This window comes from Mercenaria mercenaria, chromosome 19 (genome assembly GCF_021730395.1).
Source record: "Mercenaria mercenaria strain notata chromosome 19, MADL_Memer_1, whole genome shotgun sequence".
In the NCBI taxonomy this organism is placed as follows: domain Eukaryota; kingdom Metazoa; phylum Mollusca; class Bivalvia; order Venerida; family Veneridae; genus Mercenaria; species Mercenaria mercenaria.
The window spans coordinates 5,460,664-5,479,174 of record NC_069379.1 but is presented as its reverse complement, the minus strand read 5'-3'; the positions used below and the strand labels follow the sequence as shown (position 1 = coordinate 5,479,174).

The window sequence follows — 18,511 nt, the reverse complement described above, 5'->3', positions numbered from 1 at the left end:
CTAGTCTGCCCTGAACGGGTATTTAAAACAATGAGAAAAATACAACCCCTACCCATTTCCATGATTATAATTGATAAAATAGGCGCCTGGGGTGTTTGCTATGTTATCGTATACAAATGAATCTATATTATTTCTATATGTATTTATAATTAATTAGTTTAACCTTTTGCAGTATATAATACACAAATATCATTAATTCCATTTTTTATAAAAATATTCGCATACCACATATGAGTGACGAAACAGGCACCTTGGGGTATGCTTTATGAACAGTATAGCCTACTTGTAATATTCTTATATTTATGCTTTATTTCAGATATAAGTACATCTAATTAACAAAATAATTATATTTGCAAGCTTTCTTATGGAAATAAGGTATCCCGTGGTATGCAGTTTATAATTGTAATCACGAAGCAGAATCGGGCGTCCCAAGGTTCGTGTTAGGAGTCTTCTACTTATGATACACCTATATCAATGTTCATTTTATTGCATAATAGGATAAAGCTGCAATAAAACATTAAAATTCAAAGATTTCTTTTATAATAAATTTAAGGTATCCCGGGATACCACCGGATGTCCCGAGGGTGTTTACACCGACTGGTAAAGTACATTGTACAAATGTATTTAGTAGCTTTCTGATATAAAAGTTAACATCCCTTTTTCTTTTACTACAGCAGCGATATAGTTCTTATCCAGTATGTCACATAAAATCTGGTATGCTAGAAAATGCCGGAAAAACAACGGCCTGATTTAGTGGTGTTCAGCCAAAACGAGTTTTGCGCTTGTAATTCAAAGTTACTTCCCTTACTACATTTTTTTCCATTTGTAACGCCACACTGCGGAAGTGAGCAGGTGAAAGTCGCGCAATCAAAATTTTAAAATGTATCCCTATCTTCAAGCTTCTGTATTTCAGAGAGATTTACATATTATTTCCAGGTAATTACTTAGCGAGTTAACACTGACAGTAGCACAGTGATCGCACCTTTTCAAAGCAAATTCATGGCAAAAGTTGAGTAGATCTAACTGCATGAAAGACAACTCTTGTTAGCAACAACAAACTTTTTTTGTTTATCATTTCAATTGAAAATTTATGGTTTTGAACTTGTAATAGGTTCTATATGTATGAATAATATGTTGAAAGTGTACTGAATTTTTTGTCAACAGATGTTTTCAGTAAATGGCTTTTTAAAATTAAAGATTTATATTTTAAAGGAAGTGTCGGTAACCGGACGCCTAGCCTGCGTTCTAGTCGTCCGGTTACCAGACGGCTAGCAAATCCCCTGACGGCTAGACACTTCCGGTTTTAAAAAATCTGTGCAGTGACTAGGTATATGATATGATTTGAGAAGTTTGCTCTTGTGTTTTTCTCATTTTTTGTTGTGGTTGTTTTAAATTCATAATAATTTTTTGACAGGAATTAGAAGTATTTAACAGTGATTTTTTTACCACTGTGACCTAGAAGCATAATTACAGTACAACCTTTCCAGAGCGGCCCTCGCTTAAGCAAAAGCCTCTCTATAACAACATCAAAATGTCCCCAAGCTGATATATACTATTAAATTTACCTCTCCTTAACAACAGCCTCTACATAACAGTCATGTAAAATGATCATTTGTTTTCATTGTTACATCATTTCCAATTTAATGATTATGTTTTGATCCAGTGGGATTTAAGGGTTTAAAATTAACCATGTTGTTTAAAATTAACTATGTGTAAACAGTATCTCACTCGTGTAGAATCAGATGTTTCCAAATCAATCAATCAATGAAAGTCAGTCAGCAGCTGGCCATTTTTATGTAGCTCATGTTTGTAAAGAAGCTTTTTACAAGTCTTACTTTTACCATAGAAACCAAAAATGATTATGTAGCTATGTCAAGAAATTAAGTCACTTGGTTAATCAGGTAATTTGTTTACAAAACCTTGTTTATGCAATTAGCAAAACATGTCAAACACGTAACTGTATAGCTAATTGGCAGAATACAAAATAAAACGCTAAGAGATCATTTGATAAGCTTTAGATTTCTTGAAAAAATCTCAAAAGTATCTGCCATGGACATGATGGAAAAGGCAAAGTTTAGATTTTGCCTTCGTTTGTAAGTGGCATGTTTACAACTTGAAATTGTCAGGTAATAAGCAGGTGTGCATCAAAAAAAAAAAATGATTTGAATTTCACTGAAGTTAGATTTGAGTAAAGTCTGAATCTCCAGAATGACTATTTTGCTCATGTGACCCTTATTAAAGCAAGAGTCCTGAGTCATGTATTGTATTTAAAATAATGGAACATTGGAGAGCTACTTAAGCCTACTACTTAATGAAATCCTCGTTTTGTTTTGGTATCCTATGCAAAAATTATTTTCAATATTGATATTGATAACCAAATCTCTTGACTGACCATATGACAAGCAGTGCTCGCGCTGCCAATCAACATTATCGCCAAATGGTGGTTATTTAATTCAAATGTTGATTAAAATGCAATTTTGGCGATAGAAAATGGCGATTAATTTTATAAAAATGCTACAAAAAAAAATATTGCAAAAAGTTGTCCTTAAAAGGCTTAAACTACTGGAACATACGTAGTTTTATCGACAAAAACGTGCAAAGTCAGTAGCAGGAAGTGTATTTGCCCAGAGGCATAATTACCCCCTCTAAATGGTGACCTTGACACGCTTAATTGATTTGTTTATCGCCAACATGCGTACGCGGTATACTTCACTAATTGATCCACAGGTGGTGTGCACTATTGATCTTATAGAAGTTTAAAGCAAAGAGCTTTAAAAATAAATATTTTATACTTCTTTGTTTAAAGCAACAATTATCATCACTTTATCCTTGATCATTTAATCACCATTAAAAAAAAACAAATTAATTAAACAGAATTCCTTCAGATGTGGAATTCCTGTGTCCGACTCTAGACTTTTTGATGGCAGACAAGTGCGTATTTGCATTCCGTTTGTCCATGGACAAGCACAAATTTTCTGGTTTGAAATGAAAAAAGGAAAGAATAATTTAGAAATGCTGAACATCGCTTCAAGTTTGTGGAGTTTATAAACAAATTTGATGTATGATACAGACGTTTCGACCGCCGAGGGCCTCTCAATTTCTGCATCTAAATTTAGCTCTCTTTTTCTGCATTCTGATTGGTTCCCTGTCGCGTGCTCATGTGATTTTTGCATGACGGTAACTTGGCAGCTAGAAACGGGAACGTAAACAATTATCACAAAGTTTGTTACAACTTTGTCTGCAATCAAAAACGGAAGTCAACAAAGCGCAAAGAGCTCGCTCGTACGAGTCAGAAAATTTTATGTCGGGACTCTATAATTTATAATGATTTTTTTTTACGTTACTCAGGTATTAGGATGCTTTTGCCTACTTTTGTCACAAAAAGTAAGCGTCATGTCCCCAGGGCACTAGACAACTTTTGGGGACAGGTACCCATACCCTCAGGAAGGGGAATTTTTCGACATTTTAAGACGAAAAGGGGAAGTTTAAGCCATGTATATGTAACTACTTTTCACACTTATTAATACTGTTTTCAATCATTCCTGACTGATGTGACTATATTGCAACAGTAATCTTCCTTAGAGGCACTATATAATATTAAACGAAAGAGTTCATATCTATTTGTGTCAAACAACCTATCATCAGGGGAATTTTCTTCTGAGAAAGGGGAAAAAGACATATTATTTTAGGAAGGGAATGGTACCCATATTCGACCCCAAAAATGGCCAGACGAGTGCCTAGTGTCCAGTACTAAAATGGTATTTTCAGTGACATTTAAATACAAACAACTGAAGATATGCATAAATGTATGATTATTCAAAGCCTATGATAAACATTTATAATGATAATTGAAAAATAAAGTGTGTTTAAGTGATTCATGTAAAAAAAGAAGATTAAATAGTTATAAATACCCTGTTTATAAATGTTTTTTTATTGAAATGCAAAATAACGCGCATGCCAAGTTTGTCTATTAACTTTTTCCCTGAAAAAAAAAGTGGCTATTAATTTTTTTATAATGGCCAGGGCCAGCACTGGTAAGGGACCCGCTGTGTAGATATTTGAACTCTGGGTCAAGAGGTAATTTTGTAACTGCAGTAATTTCTTTCTTTTTTTTTAAAAACAAAAATCCAGATAAAAATCAATACCATGATATTTCCTCTTTGTTCCTTCTGACATGTCCTGATTCAGAAAGATGTATAATGTCACACTACAGACTTGTGTTAACCTTTAGCATGCTTGATAAATTGTCGTCTGCTGGAAATGTCGTCTGCTAAAATTGTAAAGTTCATTCAATTTGCTCCAAAATTGGAAGAAATATTGTCAGAATAGCAAACAGCTTGGAACCTGATCAGACGCCGATTTAATCGGCGTCTGATCTGGTTCCAAGCTGTTTGCAAAGGCTGTTAAATTCGCCTGCAGCAGGCTAAGGGTTAAAAGAAAACTTAAGCTGTATAATGTTGTTGTTTCCTTGTGTAGCGTCACAATGCCAACATGCAGGGCTCCAGGTAAGATGCATATTAGCGTAAATTACGCTTTGAAATAATGCATATACGCATGTCTGATAATTTTTAAGCATATAAAAACGTATATGAAATTACAGAAACGCACGCAATTACTTTTACTAGCGTAAACAAAATCTGATTCGTCTGGATGCTTTATGTAACAGAGCACGGTAGGCATTCTCCCACACTGAATGTACACATGAATGGTACTCGATAGACCTAGGTTAAACTTTATTATACACTCGATGTGTGTGTAAATTAGATAGTTGGGAATTAATATTGACGGTATGGTAGTGTATTTTAAAGCGGCGTCGATTTAAAATATCAACTTCCACTGTGGAGTAAACAACAAAAATGTCTTTTTCTAAGAATGGAAAAGTGAACAAACACTATGAATTCTTTAAACCGACAAAAATTATCCCAAAATCATGGGTGTTATGTACCGAATTATTGTTATAAAAATCATTTCTGAATTTTTGTTCACATTCATTATAAATTTTTAGGGGTAAGGTTACTCCCAGTCAATTTCAGATTTTACAATTTTACTCTTTCACAAAAAATATGATGAGTAAATACTCATTGGCCAAAAAAATTATCTAGAGCCCTGCCAACATGATGTTAATTTCTTTAAATACATATTAGCGCACCAGTTGAAGCACATAATTATTTGATTAGTCCAAATAATTTCATGTCAGAACTGATTCTGAGATATGTTCATGATGGGACAGAATCTCTCTCTGTAGGAGAGATATTGACCTGTGCAAAAATTATCACAATATTGCAACTCTCGTACCATAAGTTGGACTGGTATTTGATATTTTGCTTATTAAATGATCCCTTTTCTCCTTTTGTATTTGCAGAGCTTGAGATGGTCTGGTAGTATGGAAGTAAGAAGTAGATTTCAAGTTCGGATGAGCACCGATAAAAGTATGGTGTGGTAAAACAAAAGACGTCTCATAGAAGTTCATTAGCATCTTGGTCACTACCCAGCAATGGAGGGTTCGGCAAATAGTTTTGGTACTTTAGATATCAAACTGGAAGCAGCTGACAATTTTGACAGCGATGATAATTTGTTGGACGAGGATGCTGAAAGTGTAATGGACAGTTTGATACAGAGAATAAAGACTGAACATGCTGAATGTGAAGAAACTGATGCAGAGAGCGCAGGTTTGGGAAATATTGTGGCTGAAATTGTTAATGATGTAGGATTGAGTGGAATTGATGTGGAGGAACTTAAGGTTGAGATAGAAAATGAAGGAGATATGGTGGTTGGTAATGAAGAGGAAAATAATATGGAGGAGGGAAGTGCATATGGTATGATGGAGAATTACAAGAAAACATATGGTATGGTAGGGGAAAATGGTATGGGAGAGGAAAATAATGGACAAGAAGGTGTTGAGTATGTAGAAAAATATCCTGATCAAGCTGAAGATGATGTAGAGAAAGAGGAAGAATATGATGAAGATGGAACATATACCTGTGCTTTGTGTGAGCAGACAGTAGCAGGAGGTGGTGCAGTGAAGAAACATCTGCTGGAACATGTATGTACTAGAAGTTACGAGTGCTTGGAGTGTGATCTAATGTACACATCAGATTGTTTAAAGGACAAGCACACATTGATTCAGTTTGAAATGATTGGGGAGACTTTACAAGGCAAATTGTACAGATATTTCAGTTTGTCTCAGCTGCTACAGAAAGAAAAGTCTGATGAAAAAGAAGAAAACTCCAATACAGAAGAGAACCAAGATAAAAAAGAAAACACTGATACAAAAGATGACCATAATAAAAAAGAAATCTCTGAAAACTCGGATAAGGAAAAAAACTCTGAAAACCCCGATAAAAACAAAAACTCAGATACAAAACAAAGCTCAGATGAAAAAGAAAACTGTGATAAAAAAGAATCATTGGGTGAAAGTGAAAACACTGATAGAAAAGAAAACTCTGATAGAAAAGAAAACACTGATAGAAAAGAAAACACTGGTGAACCAGGGGACTCTGATATAGAAGAAAACTCTGATAAAAAAGAAACATCATATGAACGTGAAAACACTGATAAAATAGAAAACTCTTGTGAACAAGAGAACTCTGATAAAAAGAAAGAGTCTGAGAAATTACAGAATGGAATTCCAATGGAAACAGAGCAGCTACAGACAGGTGGACAGTCAGAATTACGGAAAAGACTGTCAGACCCACCAGAAAGTATTACAAGGTTACATGAAAAAATTCTTATGTCAGTTACCATGGGTTCGCACTCTGGTCCAGTTGTTGAAGAAACTGTACCAGTAATGTTTGTACCCGCCTCGTTAGAAGTAAAAACAAACATTCCATATGCTTCTAAACGTCCTTTTGTATGTTTGGAATGCCAGAAAGGATTTTTCAAGATTGAAGATTTGATAGCTCACAGCTTTCTCATACACAACAAAACGCATAACAATATGCACTTGTATGTTTGCCCTCACTGTAATATGGGGTTTGCAAAGGACCGACAACTGAAAAACCATCTGAAGACGTATGAGTCTAATGGTTGTGAAGTGCATATTTGTATGTCTTGTAACAAGGTTTATAGAAAACGAGAGCCAATGAGAACCCATATGTACAAGCACACGGGACGCGGATCTTTTGAATGTAAACATTGTAAGAAAACCTGGAAAAACCGATCAGTACTTAAACGACACATGGAATCTCATAGAACTGAGAAAACATTTGTTTGTGCTGTATGTGAAAAATACTTTTCTACCGCTAATAGTCTAAAAATACATATGTACATTCACACGGGGGAACGATCATTTCCTTGTACAATATGTAACAAAGTGTATTCAGAGAAAAGATTTCTTAGAGTTCATATGTGTACTCATACAGGAGAAGGAAATTACATATGCAAGATTTGCTCAAAAGCGTTTTACTCATCAAGTCAGTTAAAGTTACATATGTGTAAACACACTGGCGAGCGACCTCATGTTTGCAAAATATGTAATGAATCTTTCTTGGTGCGTAATTCATTATTACGACACATGTATCGACACAATGGTGAGAAACCATATTCATGTATAACGTGCAACAAGAGGTTTGTGTTAAAACAAGATTTGACCGAACACCTTAAAACACATGCTGTCAGAACGCATATGTGTAAACTTTGTAAACGCGGATTTACGACGGGGGCGTACCTTAACAGGCATATGAAGCAGCATCAGAAAAAAACGGCCGGCGGGAGACACACGTGTGTTGAGTGCGGTTTATTTTTCATGACTGTGGAACGCCTGAAGCAACATCAAGATTTGATACATCGCAGTGCAGGAGCGGATGATGCGGATAACCCTGACAACGAAACAGATTATGAAGTCAGCGATTTTGTTATTGTCAAGCAAGAAACAGACACTCCGAATGTTTTTGTCTAAAGTATATTGTTCACATAGAATTCTAACATTTTTGTAGAGTTCTTGTACACATAGAATTTTAACATTGTTGATAGTCTTGTACACTAGCATTTCTGATTTACACTAAACATGTGACCATCTCCGAAAGCCTGGAGCAGCATATGTGTTTTTCGGATGAATGGGACATGAGCTTTTTGATTTAAATTGTAGAAATGTGTCTTATAACATCCGAATTTGGGAATTGTAAAAAAGTGGATATTTTTTTTATCAAAATTCTACATTTATGAAGGAATTGGTTTAGTAGTTACTTAAGTTAGCACATTACATTGTGTTTCTCATGTTTTAAGTTTTCACAAAAGCAGTTTTGGCTGAAAAAGGAAAATAATTGAAAATTTATTGTAAAGATTGGACAAAAACATACTACATTGTATTTGGCATTTGGAATGAGACTAAAAAGAAAGCAGGAAAAAAAAACATACCTGTTTATCTTTTGAGCATCAAGCACTCTAGGTGAGATTTTGTGATCAACTGTGTCCATCCCCATCCCTTGCCAACACTTCAGCTGTTTCCATTCTAAAAGTTAAGTTTTGGTTCAACCCTAATGAAACTTGGTTAGAATGTTGCCCCTTTTTAGATGCAGCAAAATTTTGAAGGTTATCTTGGGGACAAAAAATATGTACACTTTTTCTACCAGATATTCATAAGGATTTGTCAGTATGTTTTTCTCTTTGAAATCTACATGTAGGTCAAAACTAGGTTACAAGGTCAAATCGCAGAAAAGCCTCTTAACACTCAAGAGGCCACATTTTCTTATTGGTCTTCGTAAGATTTTTTTTTTCTCTATGAAATACGTTTAAATTTCAAACTAAATTATAGAAGAAAAAAAAACTGTGGCCTTAGCCCAAATTATATACAGTCTTATTATGTCTCTCACCACACAGTGGTGTGGGAGACATATTGATTTACTCCAGTCTGTGTGTCTGTCACAAAGCTTGTCTGCACTCTAAGTCGAATATTTCTCATCTGATCTTCACCAAACTTGAACAAAATGTGTTTGCCAATAAGTGCTCGGCCAAGTTCGATAACTAGCCAAATCGGCTCAGGCACTTTGGAATTATGGCCCTTGAATTACCAAAAAAATACTCAGATTTCTTGTGCATTTTTTACCTCAAACCCGCGCCTATACTACTTTTAAAGTTTAAAACAGTATATAAAGACTGACTAACTATTTAGATGATTAGGCAGTTGTGGGAGACATGCGCTTTTCTCAAAAGCATCTGTAGTTAATGCTGTAAGAGCCTGATTGTTCTTGTTCTACATGAGTTAAATGAAGCATGGTCATGGTGTTTATTGTAAGGGAAAGTAGGTCAGATTGGATACTAGCTCAGGTGAGCGATATAGAACCTTCAAAATTTGGTCAGGTGAGCGATACAGAGCTTTCAGTAGATGTAGAATATTCAGTGTGTTGTGAATGTATAAAAAGTGCAAAACAATCCAGAATTTCAGTTTTTTTAACCCTTAGCTTCATTTTTAAAATGGAATGATCCATCATTCAATTTAGGCAATACCATTTCTTATTTGAAGGGGTGTTCAATGAAAATTTACTGATTGAATAGCGAACAGTGCATACCATGATCAGCCTGCACGGACGTGCGTGCTGATCTCGGTCTGCACTGATCACAAAGTCATAATCCTTTGCTGTCAGCAGGCTAAAGGTTAAACAAATACGATGTTGTTTTTATTATTAAATGAGAAATCATTAAATTACATGGGAAAGAAATTTCATGGTTTGACAAAAAATGGTTATTTCACGGGGATATAAATAGATGAATTTTGACATTTGAACATAAAATGAGTGGGAATTTTACCTAACTTTAGCTTTTATTTTATCAAAGTTATGGCCCTTTTTAACATATAGAATTTTTTATAGAAGTTTTGATTGTAATCGTGTTTCTTAAAAAATACGTGGATAAAATGTTTACGTATTCTCTAAATGTCTTTGACATCATAGGATGACCTCACTTGGCAAGTTTCGTAACTCTGGCTTTCGTAACTCTGGCTTACATTTTGGCTCAGTTATGTCCCCTTCCTTTCAGGAAATTTTGTTAAAGCTTTCGTATGAAAGTTAGTAATTAGTTGGTAGGCCTTCAGATAGTTAGATGCCCTGTCAATTAGTCAAGTACTGTGAAATCATAAATATTCGTAGGGGACTAACTTTTGTGGTTGTGTCAATCCACGAAATTTATTCCCAATGAACAAGTAAAATTCCCATTCATTTTATGTTGAAAAGTTGAAATCCATGAATTCATATGCCCATAAAATGGCAGTTTTGACCAAAACCATGAAATTTTGTACCCACGAAATTAAATGATTTTACAGTACAGTTATTAGACAGCTGTTTTATTATTTTAGCCGCACCATGAGAAAACCAACATAGTGGGTTTGCGGCCAACATGGATCCAGACCAGCCTGCGCATCCGCGCAGTCTGGTCAGGATCCATGCTGTTCGCTTTCAAAGCCTATTGCAATTAGAGAAACCATTCGCGAACAGCATGGATCCTGACCAGACTGTGCGGATGTGCAGGCTGGTCTGGAGCCTATTGCAATTAGAGAAACCGTTAGCGAACAGCATGGATCCTGACCAGACTGTGCCGACTGGAGCCTATTGCAATTAGAGAAACCGTTAGCGAACAGCATGGATCCTGACCAGACTGTGCCGATGCGCAGGCTGGTCTGGATCCATGCTGGTCGCAAACCCACTAAGTTGATTTTCTCATGGCACGGCTCATTTATATTAAAAAATAGAAATTTGAGAATTCATGTCTCCATGAAATAGATGAGGTGTGGCGAAAACAAAGTGCTTTGAAATAATGAGTGTTTTACAGTATGTTTAAAACGGGTTATTTTGTAGAAATTTTTAGCACATTTAAGTATTCATATACTTTATATATCTATGAAGATTTTCATGTTAAATTTTTAGTTGATATTGATGCAATTTGTGTAAGGAAATGGACATGAATATTGTCTAAAGTTATTTATTTCTTTGCAAATTAATGGTTGAAAGCCAATAATTCAGTTTATCTATAAATAGTTGATGCATCTATAAATAGTTGATGACTCTATCAATAGATTATGCAGCATTTTGATTTATATTCAAGGCCTTACTGTGGTTTATTGCCTGTTCTATTTAGATGTGCACAAATTGAAACAATTGAAACAACTTTGCGTTAGCCTGAGTTGTTAAATATTTTAGCATCTGAATGATAAACTGTGGTAAATTAGACAATAAATCATGAGAAGACCTGGATTGTTTTATTTTTACATGTTTAATGAAATATTTTGATCATAGAAATTATGTTGGGTTTTATTTATTCAAGTAAAATATAGTATGTAGAGAATACATATCTTTATTATATACCTGTATAAATTCAGTAAAAAATCGGCTTGTATTTTACAACAAAATATGAACAGGTAGAAAATAATTTCGTATTGTACCTTTTAAATTTTGTATGTATCTTCCGTATTGCATGCTGCGGGACTACTTTCATTAATATGCATTACACATAGATATTTGAGCGCCACTGTGCGAAAACCAACATTTGGGCTTCGACACACCAGCATGCACATTTGTGCGGTCAAATCTAGATCTATACTCCTTGCTTACAAGATGCATATACATGTACTGAAATTGATAAACCATCGCTGTAAAAGTATATATTTTCACTGGTTCAAAATTTTGCGACTTTGAAATTCTGAGTAGGTTCACAAGGTTATATATTTGCATAGTTGTGAAAGTGGTATCCTACTTGAATTTGAATTATACTAATGGTGAATATTTACATGAGGATTAATTCTCGAGATATGTAGAGCCTTGTGAATATAGCGAAATTAAACCCTCGCGAAAACTTACGCTTTTATAGTATTGGGATAAATGAATAGCATGGATGTGCATTGACCCGTATACTTTCTGGTTGCAAAGCCCCTATATTAGTTTCCGCACAGCAGCATTCATTATTTACATTGTAATACAATTTAGGTTTTTCTTCAACAATGGGTTTGTTACGTTTTCATGCCTGTAGTGACAATCCAAAATTTCTATATCAGTTATGCAATTTTGGCATTCTCCAGTATGAAGGGAAAGCTGGGTTTTCATATGAGGTATATCATTGTCCGAAGAATATGGAAATGTTGTTTATAATACGTAATTACACGGATATTACAAACTGCCATTGTGGATCCGCTACCTTAATTAGTGTTGACTTTTTAATCATAGTTGTTATGCACTTACACATTCTCAGAAAAATTACTTTTGAAATATATATTATATATTTTTAGTTAATGATTTATTTGTGAATTTGTTTTACAGCACTTTAACCATGTAGTATTAATCCCAGATTTAAATGCCCCACCCAATAAATGCACCACATCCCTGTATAAAATTCAGTTTATTTCATAGGTCATAAGTGAGTAAGTTGTTATTGTGAAAGTTCTTTTATTAAAAAGAATGTTTAAAAGTTTGGAAATTTCATGTGAGGAACCTATTATGTGTGGATATTTCATGTGTGGAAATTTCATGTGTTGAACTTCTCATGTGTGGAAATTTCATGTGAAGAACTTCTCATGTTTGGAAATTTCATGTGAGGAGCTTCTCATGTGGTTGAACTTCTCATGTGTGGACATTTCATGTGAGGAGCTTCTCATGTGTGGAAATTTCATGTGTTGAACTTCTCATGTGGTTGAACTTCTCATGTGTGGACATTTCATGTGAGGAACTTCTCATGTGTGGAAGTTTCATGTGTTGAACTTCTCCTGTGTGGAAATTTCATGTGTTAAACTCGTGTGGAAATTTCATGTGAGGAACTTCTCATGTGTGGAAATTTCATGTATTGAACTTCTCATGTGTGGAAATTTCATGTGAGGAACTTCTCATGTGTGGAAATTTCATGTGAGGAGCTCATGTGAATAACTTTTTATTTGAGGAAATTTTTGTACATATATTAACCTCTTATAATTATGTGGAACATTTTGTGACTCACAGTGTAACTTCTTATGTGTTGAACTTTTCATGCATGGAACTTTTCTTTTGTCAAAATTTTCATATGTGTAACTTTTCATTTTTGGAACCTGTCTTTGAGGAACTTCTCATGGGAGAAAATTTTCATGTAAAGAACTTATCATGTTTGGAGCTGATCATATGAGAAACTTCTCATATGTGAAACATTTTGTGGGAGATTTTCTTGTGTGAAATGTGTCACGCTTGGAACTTTTTATGTAGGGAGCGTTTCATGTTTGAAACTTTTCATAATGTGAAACTTCCCATATATGGAATTTTTAATGGATGGAACTTCTCGTGTGTTTAAATTTTCATGTGTGAGGAAGCTGTCGATCTGTGGTTTGTTCTATCAAGTTGACTATATGAGTGGCATGTAAGTCTGTGCCTGAACTGAAGGTGCACCTGTACACAGTTAAAACCTTTGAATTCAAGTACATTTGTACACTGAAATTTGACTGCAAAGAAGAAGTTCTACAAAATGATAGGGGACATGTTTAGGGGTGTGCCAGTATAAATGGTCTTACTGTTGAGCAAAACTTACATGTAATAAGGGAATTAGATGAAAAGGTAGAAAACTAATTTCTGGGTCATTTAGATTTGAGGTAGATTTTTTTCAGTAGTTGCTAGACTATTATACAGATTTGTTACAGTTCATGTAAAAGGTGATCTTACTAGGCATTGTGTTATTGCTTTCTTCTGTATATAGATGTAAAGTTTTGAATGCTATTGTTTAGTCAGTTTTTTTGTTTTTTTAAGGCCTCCAGATTGTATGACAACATTGTGAATTGAAAAAAACAAAAAGAGGTATCAGGAAATAAATGTTACCGTATACTGTCGCTTATAAGACGCACTGCTTATAAGACACACCCCGAAATCAGACATGCAATCTAGGGTTTCTTTTTTTTTTAAATTTCCTTGTAGTTCACACTTATAAGATGCTTCCCACTCTTCAAACTGGAAATATGACTCCTGATAATACGTCTTAAAAGCGATAATATATGGTATATTTCTGAAGAATGCATTGAAACTAAATTGCTGACAGACTATATGTTAAAGAAACACAAGAGCCCGCCCGCTTAGCTCAGTAGGTAAGAGCGTTGGTCTACGGTTGGCGGGGTCGCGAGTTCGATCCTCGGGCGGGGCGTATGTTCTCCGTGACTATTTGATAAACGACATTGTGTCTGAAATCATTAGTCCTCCACCTCTGATTCATGTGGGGAAGTTGGCAGTTACTTGCGGAGAACAGGTTTGTACTGGTACAGAATCCAGGAACACTGGTTAGGTTAACTGCTTGCCGTTACATGACTGAAATACTGTTGAGAAACGGCGTTAAACCCAAAACAAACAAACAAATACATAATCGTCCATTGCGGTAATGACAGCAAAAAAGTTTTTATTGCTGTTGTGGTCTAGGTTCGTTTCCCGAAGCGGGCATCTGTTTTTGTCAACAAGATTGCGAAGACATAGTTTCCAAATGACTGTTTGGTGTATGTGCGTCCGTTCGGATGTATTAGTCCGAATCATAACTTTTACATGCATTGAGCAATTATGTTATATTTGGCATGAATGTTTTTAATAAATGTCAGTGAGATGGAGTATAATGCTCAGTCCTTTTGACAACTGGCGGGCTCGACATGTTGCCCATGGGCATCTAGTTTCTTCTTGATTTGGCATTTTTAAGATAGTTAAGAAACAAAAAACTCTTATTCTTATGTTTGTAATATGGGAGATGTAGAGCCTCATGAATATAGCAAAAATTAAACCCTCGCGAAAATTTCTGCTTTTACAGTAATTGGGGGTCAGCTTATGGCTTGTTAGGCAGTTAGTTTATTTTTGGAGGCGACTTACTAATTGTTTTTAATTGTTATATTCCCACATTATTGTGGGGGCATATGGTTTTAAATTATATTTTTACTTGAAGGCAAAAGTGTAACTTTATTGTTATTATTTAATACCTGTGGTAAAGTAAAATATTTTCTGAGAAATATTTTTGTTAGATGCATTATGTATGAAGTCGGATATTAAAAGGGAAGATTACACATTTTTATGTGAAAATTGTTTTTGTATATTCTTGTATCCAGTCAATTTTCTATTAACTCTTTGGTTTCCTAGAAGCTATAGATTTCCATACCCAAATTTTGTAATCAAGTTACAGTATAACTATCTGTTACTATGAATTCATTCATTTTTGTGGGGGACAAATTTTTAGCTCACTTGAGCCAAAGGGTCATGGTGAGTTTTTGTGACTGCTCAGTGTCCGTTGTGCATCGTGTGTCCGTCAACATTTCCTAAAAGATATCTTTTTCTTGAAAACCACTGGGTAGAATTATACCAACTTCACAGGAATGATCCTTGGGTGGTTCCCTTTCAAAATTGTTCAAAGAATTTTATCCCATGCAGAACTCTGGTTGCCATGGCAACTGAAAGGAAAAACTAAGTTTAAAAATCTTGTCCAAAACCGCAAGGCGTGGAGCCTTGGTATTTGGCATGTGACATCATCTGAAAAGAGGCCCCACCTCGGGAGTCACAAGTTTTACATAAACTTGTATAGGAAAAAAACTTTAAAAATCTTCTTGCCTGAAACTGCAAGGCCTAGGCTTTTGATATTAAGAAACTTGCCTTTCCTAGTGTTTTTCTACCAAAATTGTTCAAATTATGTCCCTAGGGTGAAAATAGGCCCTGCCCTGGGGATCCCAAATTTAACATAGACTTGTATAGAGAAAAAAATCCTTTTGTCTGAAAGTTCAAGGCCTAGGCCTTTGATATTTGGTATGTGGCATTGCCTAGTGGATCTCTAACAAGTTTGTTCAAATTATGCTCCTTGGGTGAAAAGAGGTCCCGCCCTGGGGGTGACTTGTTATAATAATGAGTTATATAGGAAAAAATACTTCAAAAATTATCAGAACATATTTCCTATACTGTGTAATTATAAGTACCTGATGACCCTTAGCGGTTAGTGATCACTTGACTGTAACCTTGACCTACTGACCTACTTTTTATCTTCTTCTATTTTAAGATACAGCCTTGAAATTTGGATGACATGATTGTACAGTTTTGCACACCGATCTTAAAACTGACTTTCAGTTACCATGGATATGACCTACTGATCTACCTTCTTAATATTTTGGCATCAGTTTGCCATTTGAAACATGTGGCTCATATTACTCAGTTGAGCTATCTAGGATCATCATAATCCATCTTGTTTTTAAATTTTAAACTCACGAATTCAATACCAGTATTCTCAAACCACAAAATTTGATGTCAACAGAGTTACATGATTTTATATCAACATATATTACCAAACTCATCACAACTGTCTTTATCCATACTTCACAGGTTTTAAGTGTCATTTTCACATTTTTTTTTGGTGATTTTTTTTCTCTATCAAAAATCCATGAAGTACATGTATTTGTATTACTACATCATAGTGTCAAACAGTGGTGTGTTGGAAAAGAAAATGTCCTAAAAACAGGCAAATGTTTGGTGGATATCTTCAAGGATATAAGTAATTGTCTTTGATAATGGGTAAGAATGAAAATATTATATGATGGCCCAAACCATGATTTAACTGTGAATAAATCATTGTTGGATGTTCCGATGTGTATTATAAATCAATCTGGATGCACCCAGATGATATGATTTTTTTCTCATTCGGACATGAATGATTTTAATAAATGATTGTATGGAATGTTGGGTCTCAAATGAAATCCATGATCTGAAAGAAACAAAATAACACCCAAGTCGATGTATATTTTGTAATGATGCGGAAAAACACTGCATGCTTGGGTATCACTGGCATAAGCAACAAGGCATATTCTAGCAAATCATAGCCATAATTTTTCTATGTTTTGATCGCTCAAAATCTAGGGTAATAAAAGCAGTTCATTCAACACCTTGTGACCTTGAACGACCCTGAGGGATCAATGTTTTACATAGGCCATTTTTTAACCTTTAGCCTGCTAAATATCTAAAATGGACTGGTCCATCATTCATTTTGGGCAATACCATTTATTTTTCAAAAGAGTGTTCACTGAAAATATACTGACTGAATAGCAAACAGTGCAGACCATGAGATGTGCAGGCTGATATTGATCTGCACTGGTCGCAAAAGCAGAATGACTTGCGGCTGGCAGGCTAAAGGTTAATAGTATTTCAGTTATGTAATGGCAGGCAAATAACTGAACCAGCATTCCTGGTTTCTGTACCAGTATCAACAAGTTCTCCAAAGTAACTGCCAATTTCTTCACATGTATCGGAGGTGGAGGAGGTAGATACAATATCTTTATCAAATAGTCATAAGAACATAATTTTATGCCTTGCTGTGGGATTAAACTTGCATAACATAAACAATGTCCAGCATACAAACAAAGTATGTGCAGGGGCTGGGTCCATTATATACATATGGTCAGGTCATCAAGGTGTATTATTTTAAGTTTTTCGGCAACCTGTTTTTCTGTCACACCTTTGTTACTATTGCTTATATCTTGCTGTAAGTTCACATGAACATTGTCCAGCATACAAACAAAATATGTGCAGGGGCCGGGCCCATTATATTCAAGGTCAAGGTCATCAAGGTGTTATTTTTGGGTTATTTATAAGGTTAAAGTTTTTCGGCAACCTTTGTTTTTCTGTCATATCTTTGCTACTATTGATTCTTTCTTACTTTAAGTTCATATAAACATTGTCCAGCATACAAAGAAAGTATGTGCCGGGGCTGGACCCATTATGCCCAAGGTCAAGGTTACCAAGCTGTTATTCTTGGAACTATTTTCTAGTAAAATTTTTTCAAAGGCTTAGTTAACAGACATATCTTTGATGGGATGTTGCCATATATCACTAATGTAATAGAATTGTAATTGGGAAATTGATGTATTTATAGATGTATATTAATTTATGAGGATTGGTGCTTTAACTTTGTATCCAAATAAACAGAATATTCTAATAACCAGTATTCAAATAAGTGGAATCAATTGTATATCCATTAAGTATTGTCACAAAATAGAAGTAATTGTATTTTTTTGAAAATGTAATGTTTTTAATGTTTATATTGTTTAAATATCTGTTATATAATGTTGAATTTCTGTAATTGGTAAAGCACTTAATATGGATGTGTAAAAATTCCCTCCTTCCACATACATGTATGTACATTTAAGAACTGTTGTTACAAAATTAGTAGACATCGCATCTACTGTGAAAATGAAATGTTTTAAACATTATATCGTTCAGATACCTTGTTATATAATTAATGTTAAATTTCTGTAATTGGTAAAGCACTGAGTATGGATGTGTAAATACATGTATATCCTCTTAAGAACTTTTGCGCCAAAAATAGTAGACCTCGCATCTACTATGAAATGAAATGTTTTAAACCTTATATCGTTCAAATACCTGTTATTTAATGTTTATATTCTATATTTGGTTATCACGATACAGAGTATTGACATGTAAATAAACTATTGATATTAATTAAATCGTTATTTTTCTTTTCTTTTGTTATACCTGAACAAACGGAGTTTGGTGGTGGGGGGGGGGGGGGGGGGTGGTATATGATGGGAGTGAGTTTGTCTGTCTGTCGGTCTGTT

At 34.7% G+C, this 18,511-nt stretch overlaps 1 protein-coding gene across 1 annotated transcript; it reads left to right on the top strand.

The window, feature by feature from the left end:
* The first annotated feature begins 808 nt into the window (after positions 1 to 808).
* Positions 809 to 17,188, top strand: LOC123542565 (zinc finger protein 37 homolog). Its single transcript, XM_045328470.2, has 2 exons — positions 809 to 936; positions 5,363 to 17,188. Exon 2 carries the CDS (start codon positions 5,495 to 5,497, stop codon positions 7,895 to 7,897), a length of 2,403 nt encoding a protein of 800 aa, XP_045184405.2. The 5' UTR covers positions 809 to 936; positions 5,363 to 5,494; the 3' UTR covers positions 7,898 to 17,188.
* The last annotated feature ends 1,323 nt before the right edge of the window (positions 17,189 to 18,511 follow it).

Coding starts and splice junctions, on each gene's coding strand:
- LOC123542565 (XM_045328470.2), top strand. CDS start 5,495: ATGGAGGGTTCGGCAAATAGTTTTGGTACTTTAGATATCAAACTGGAA.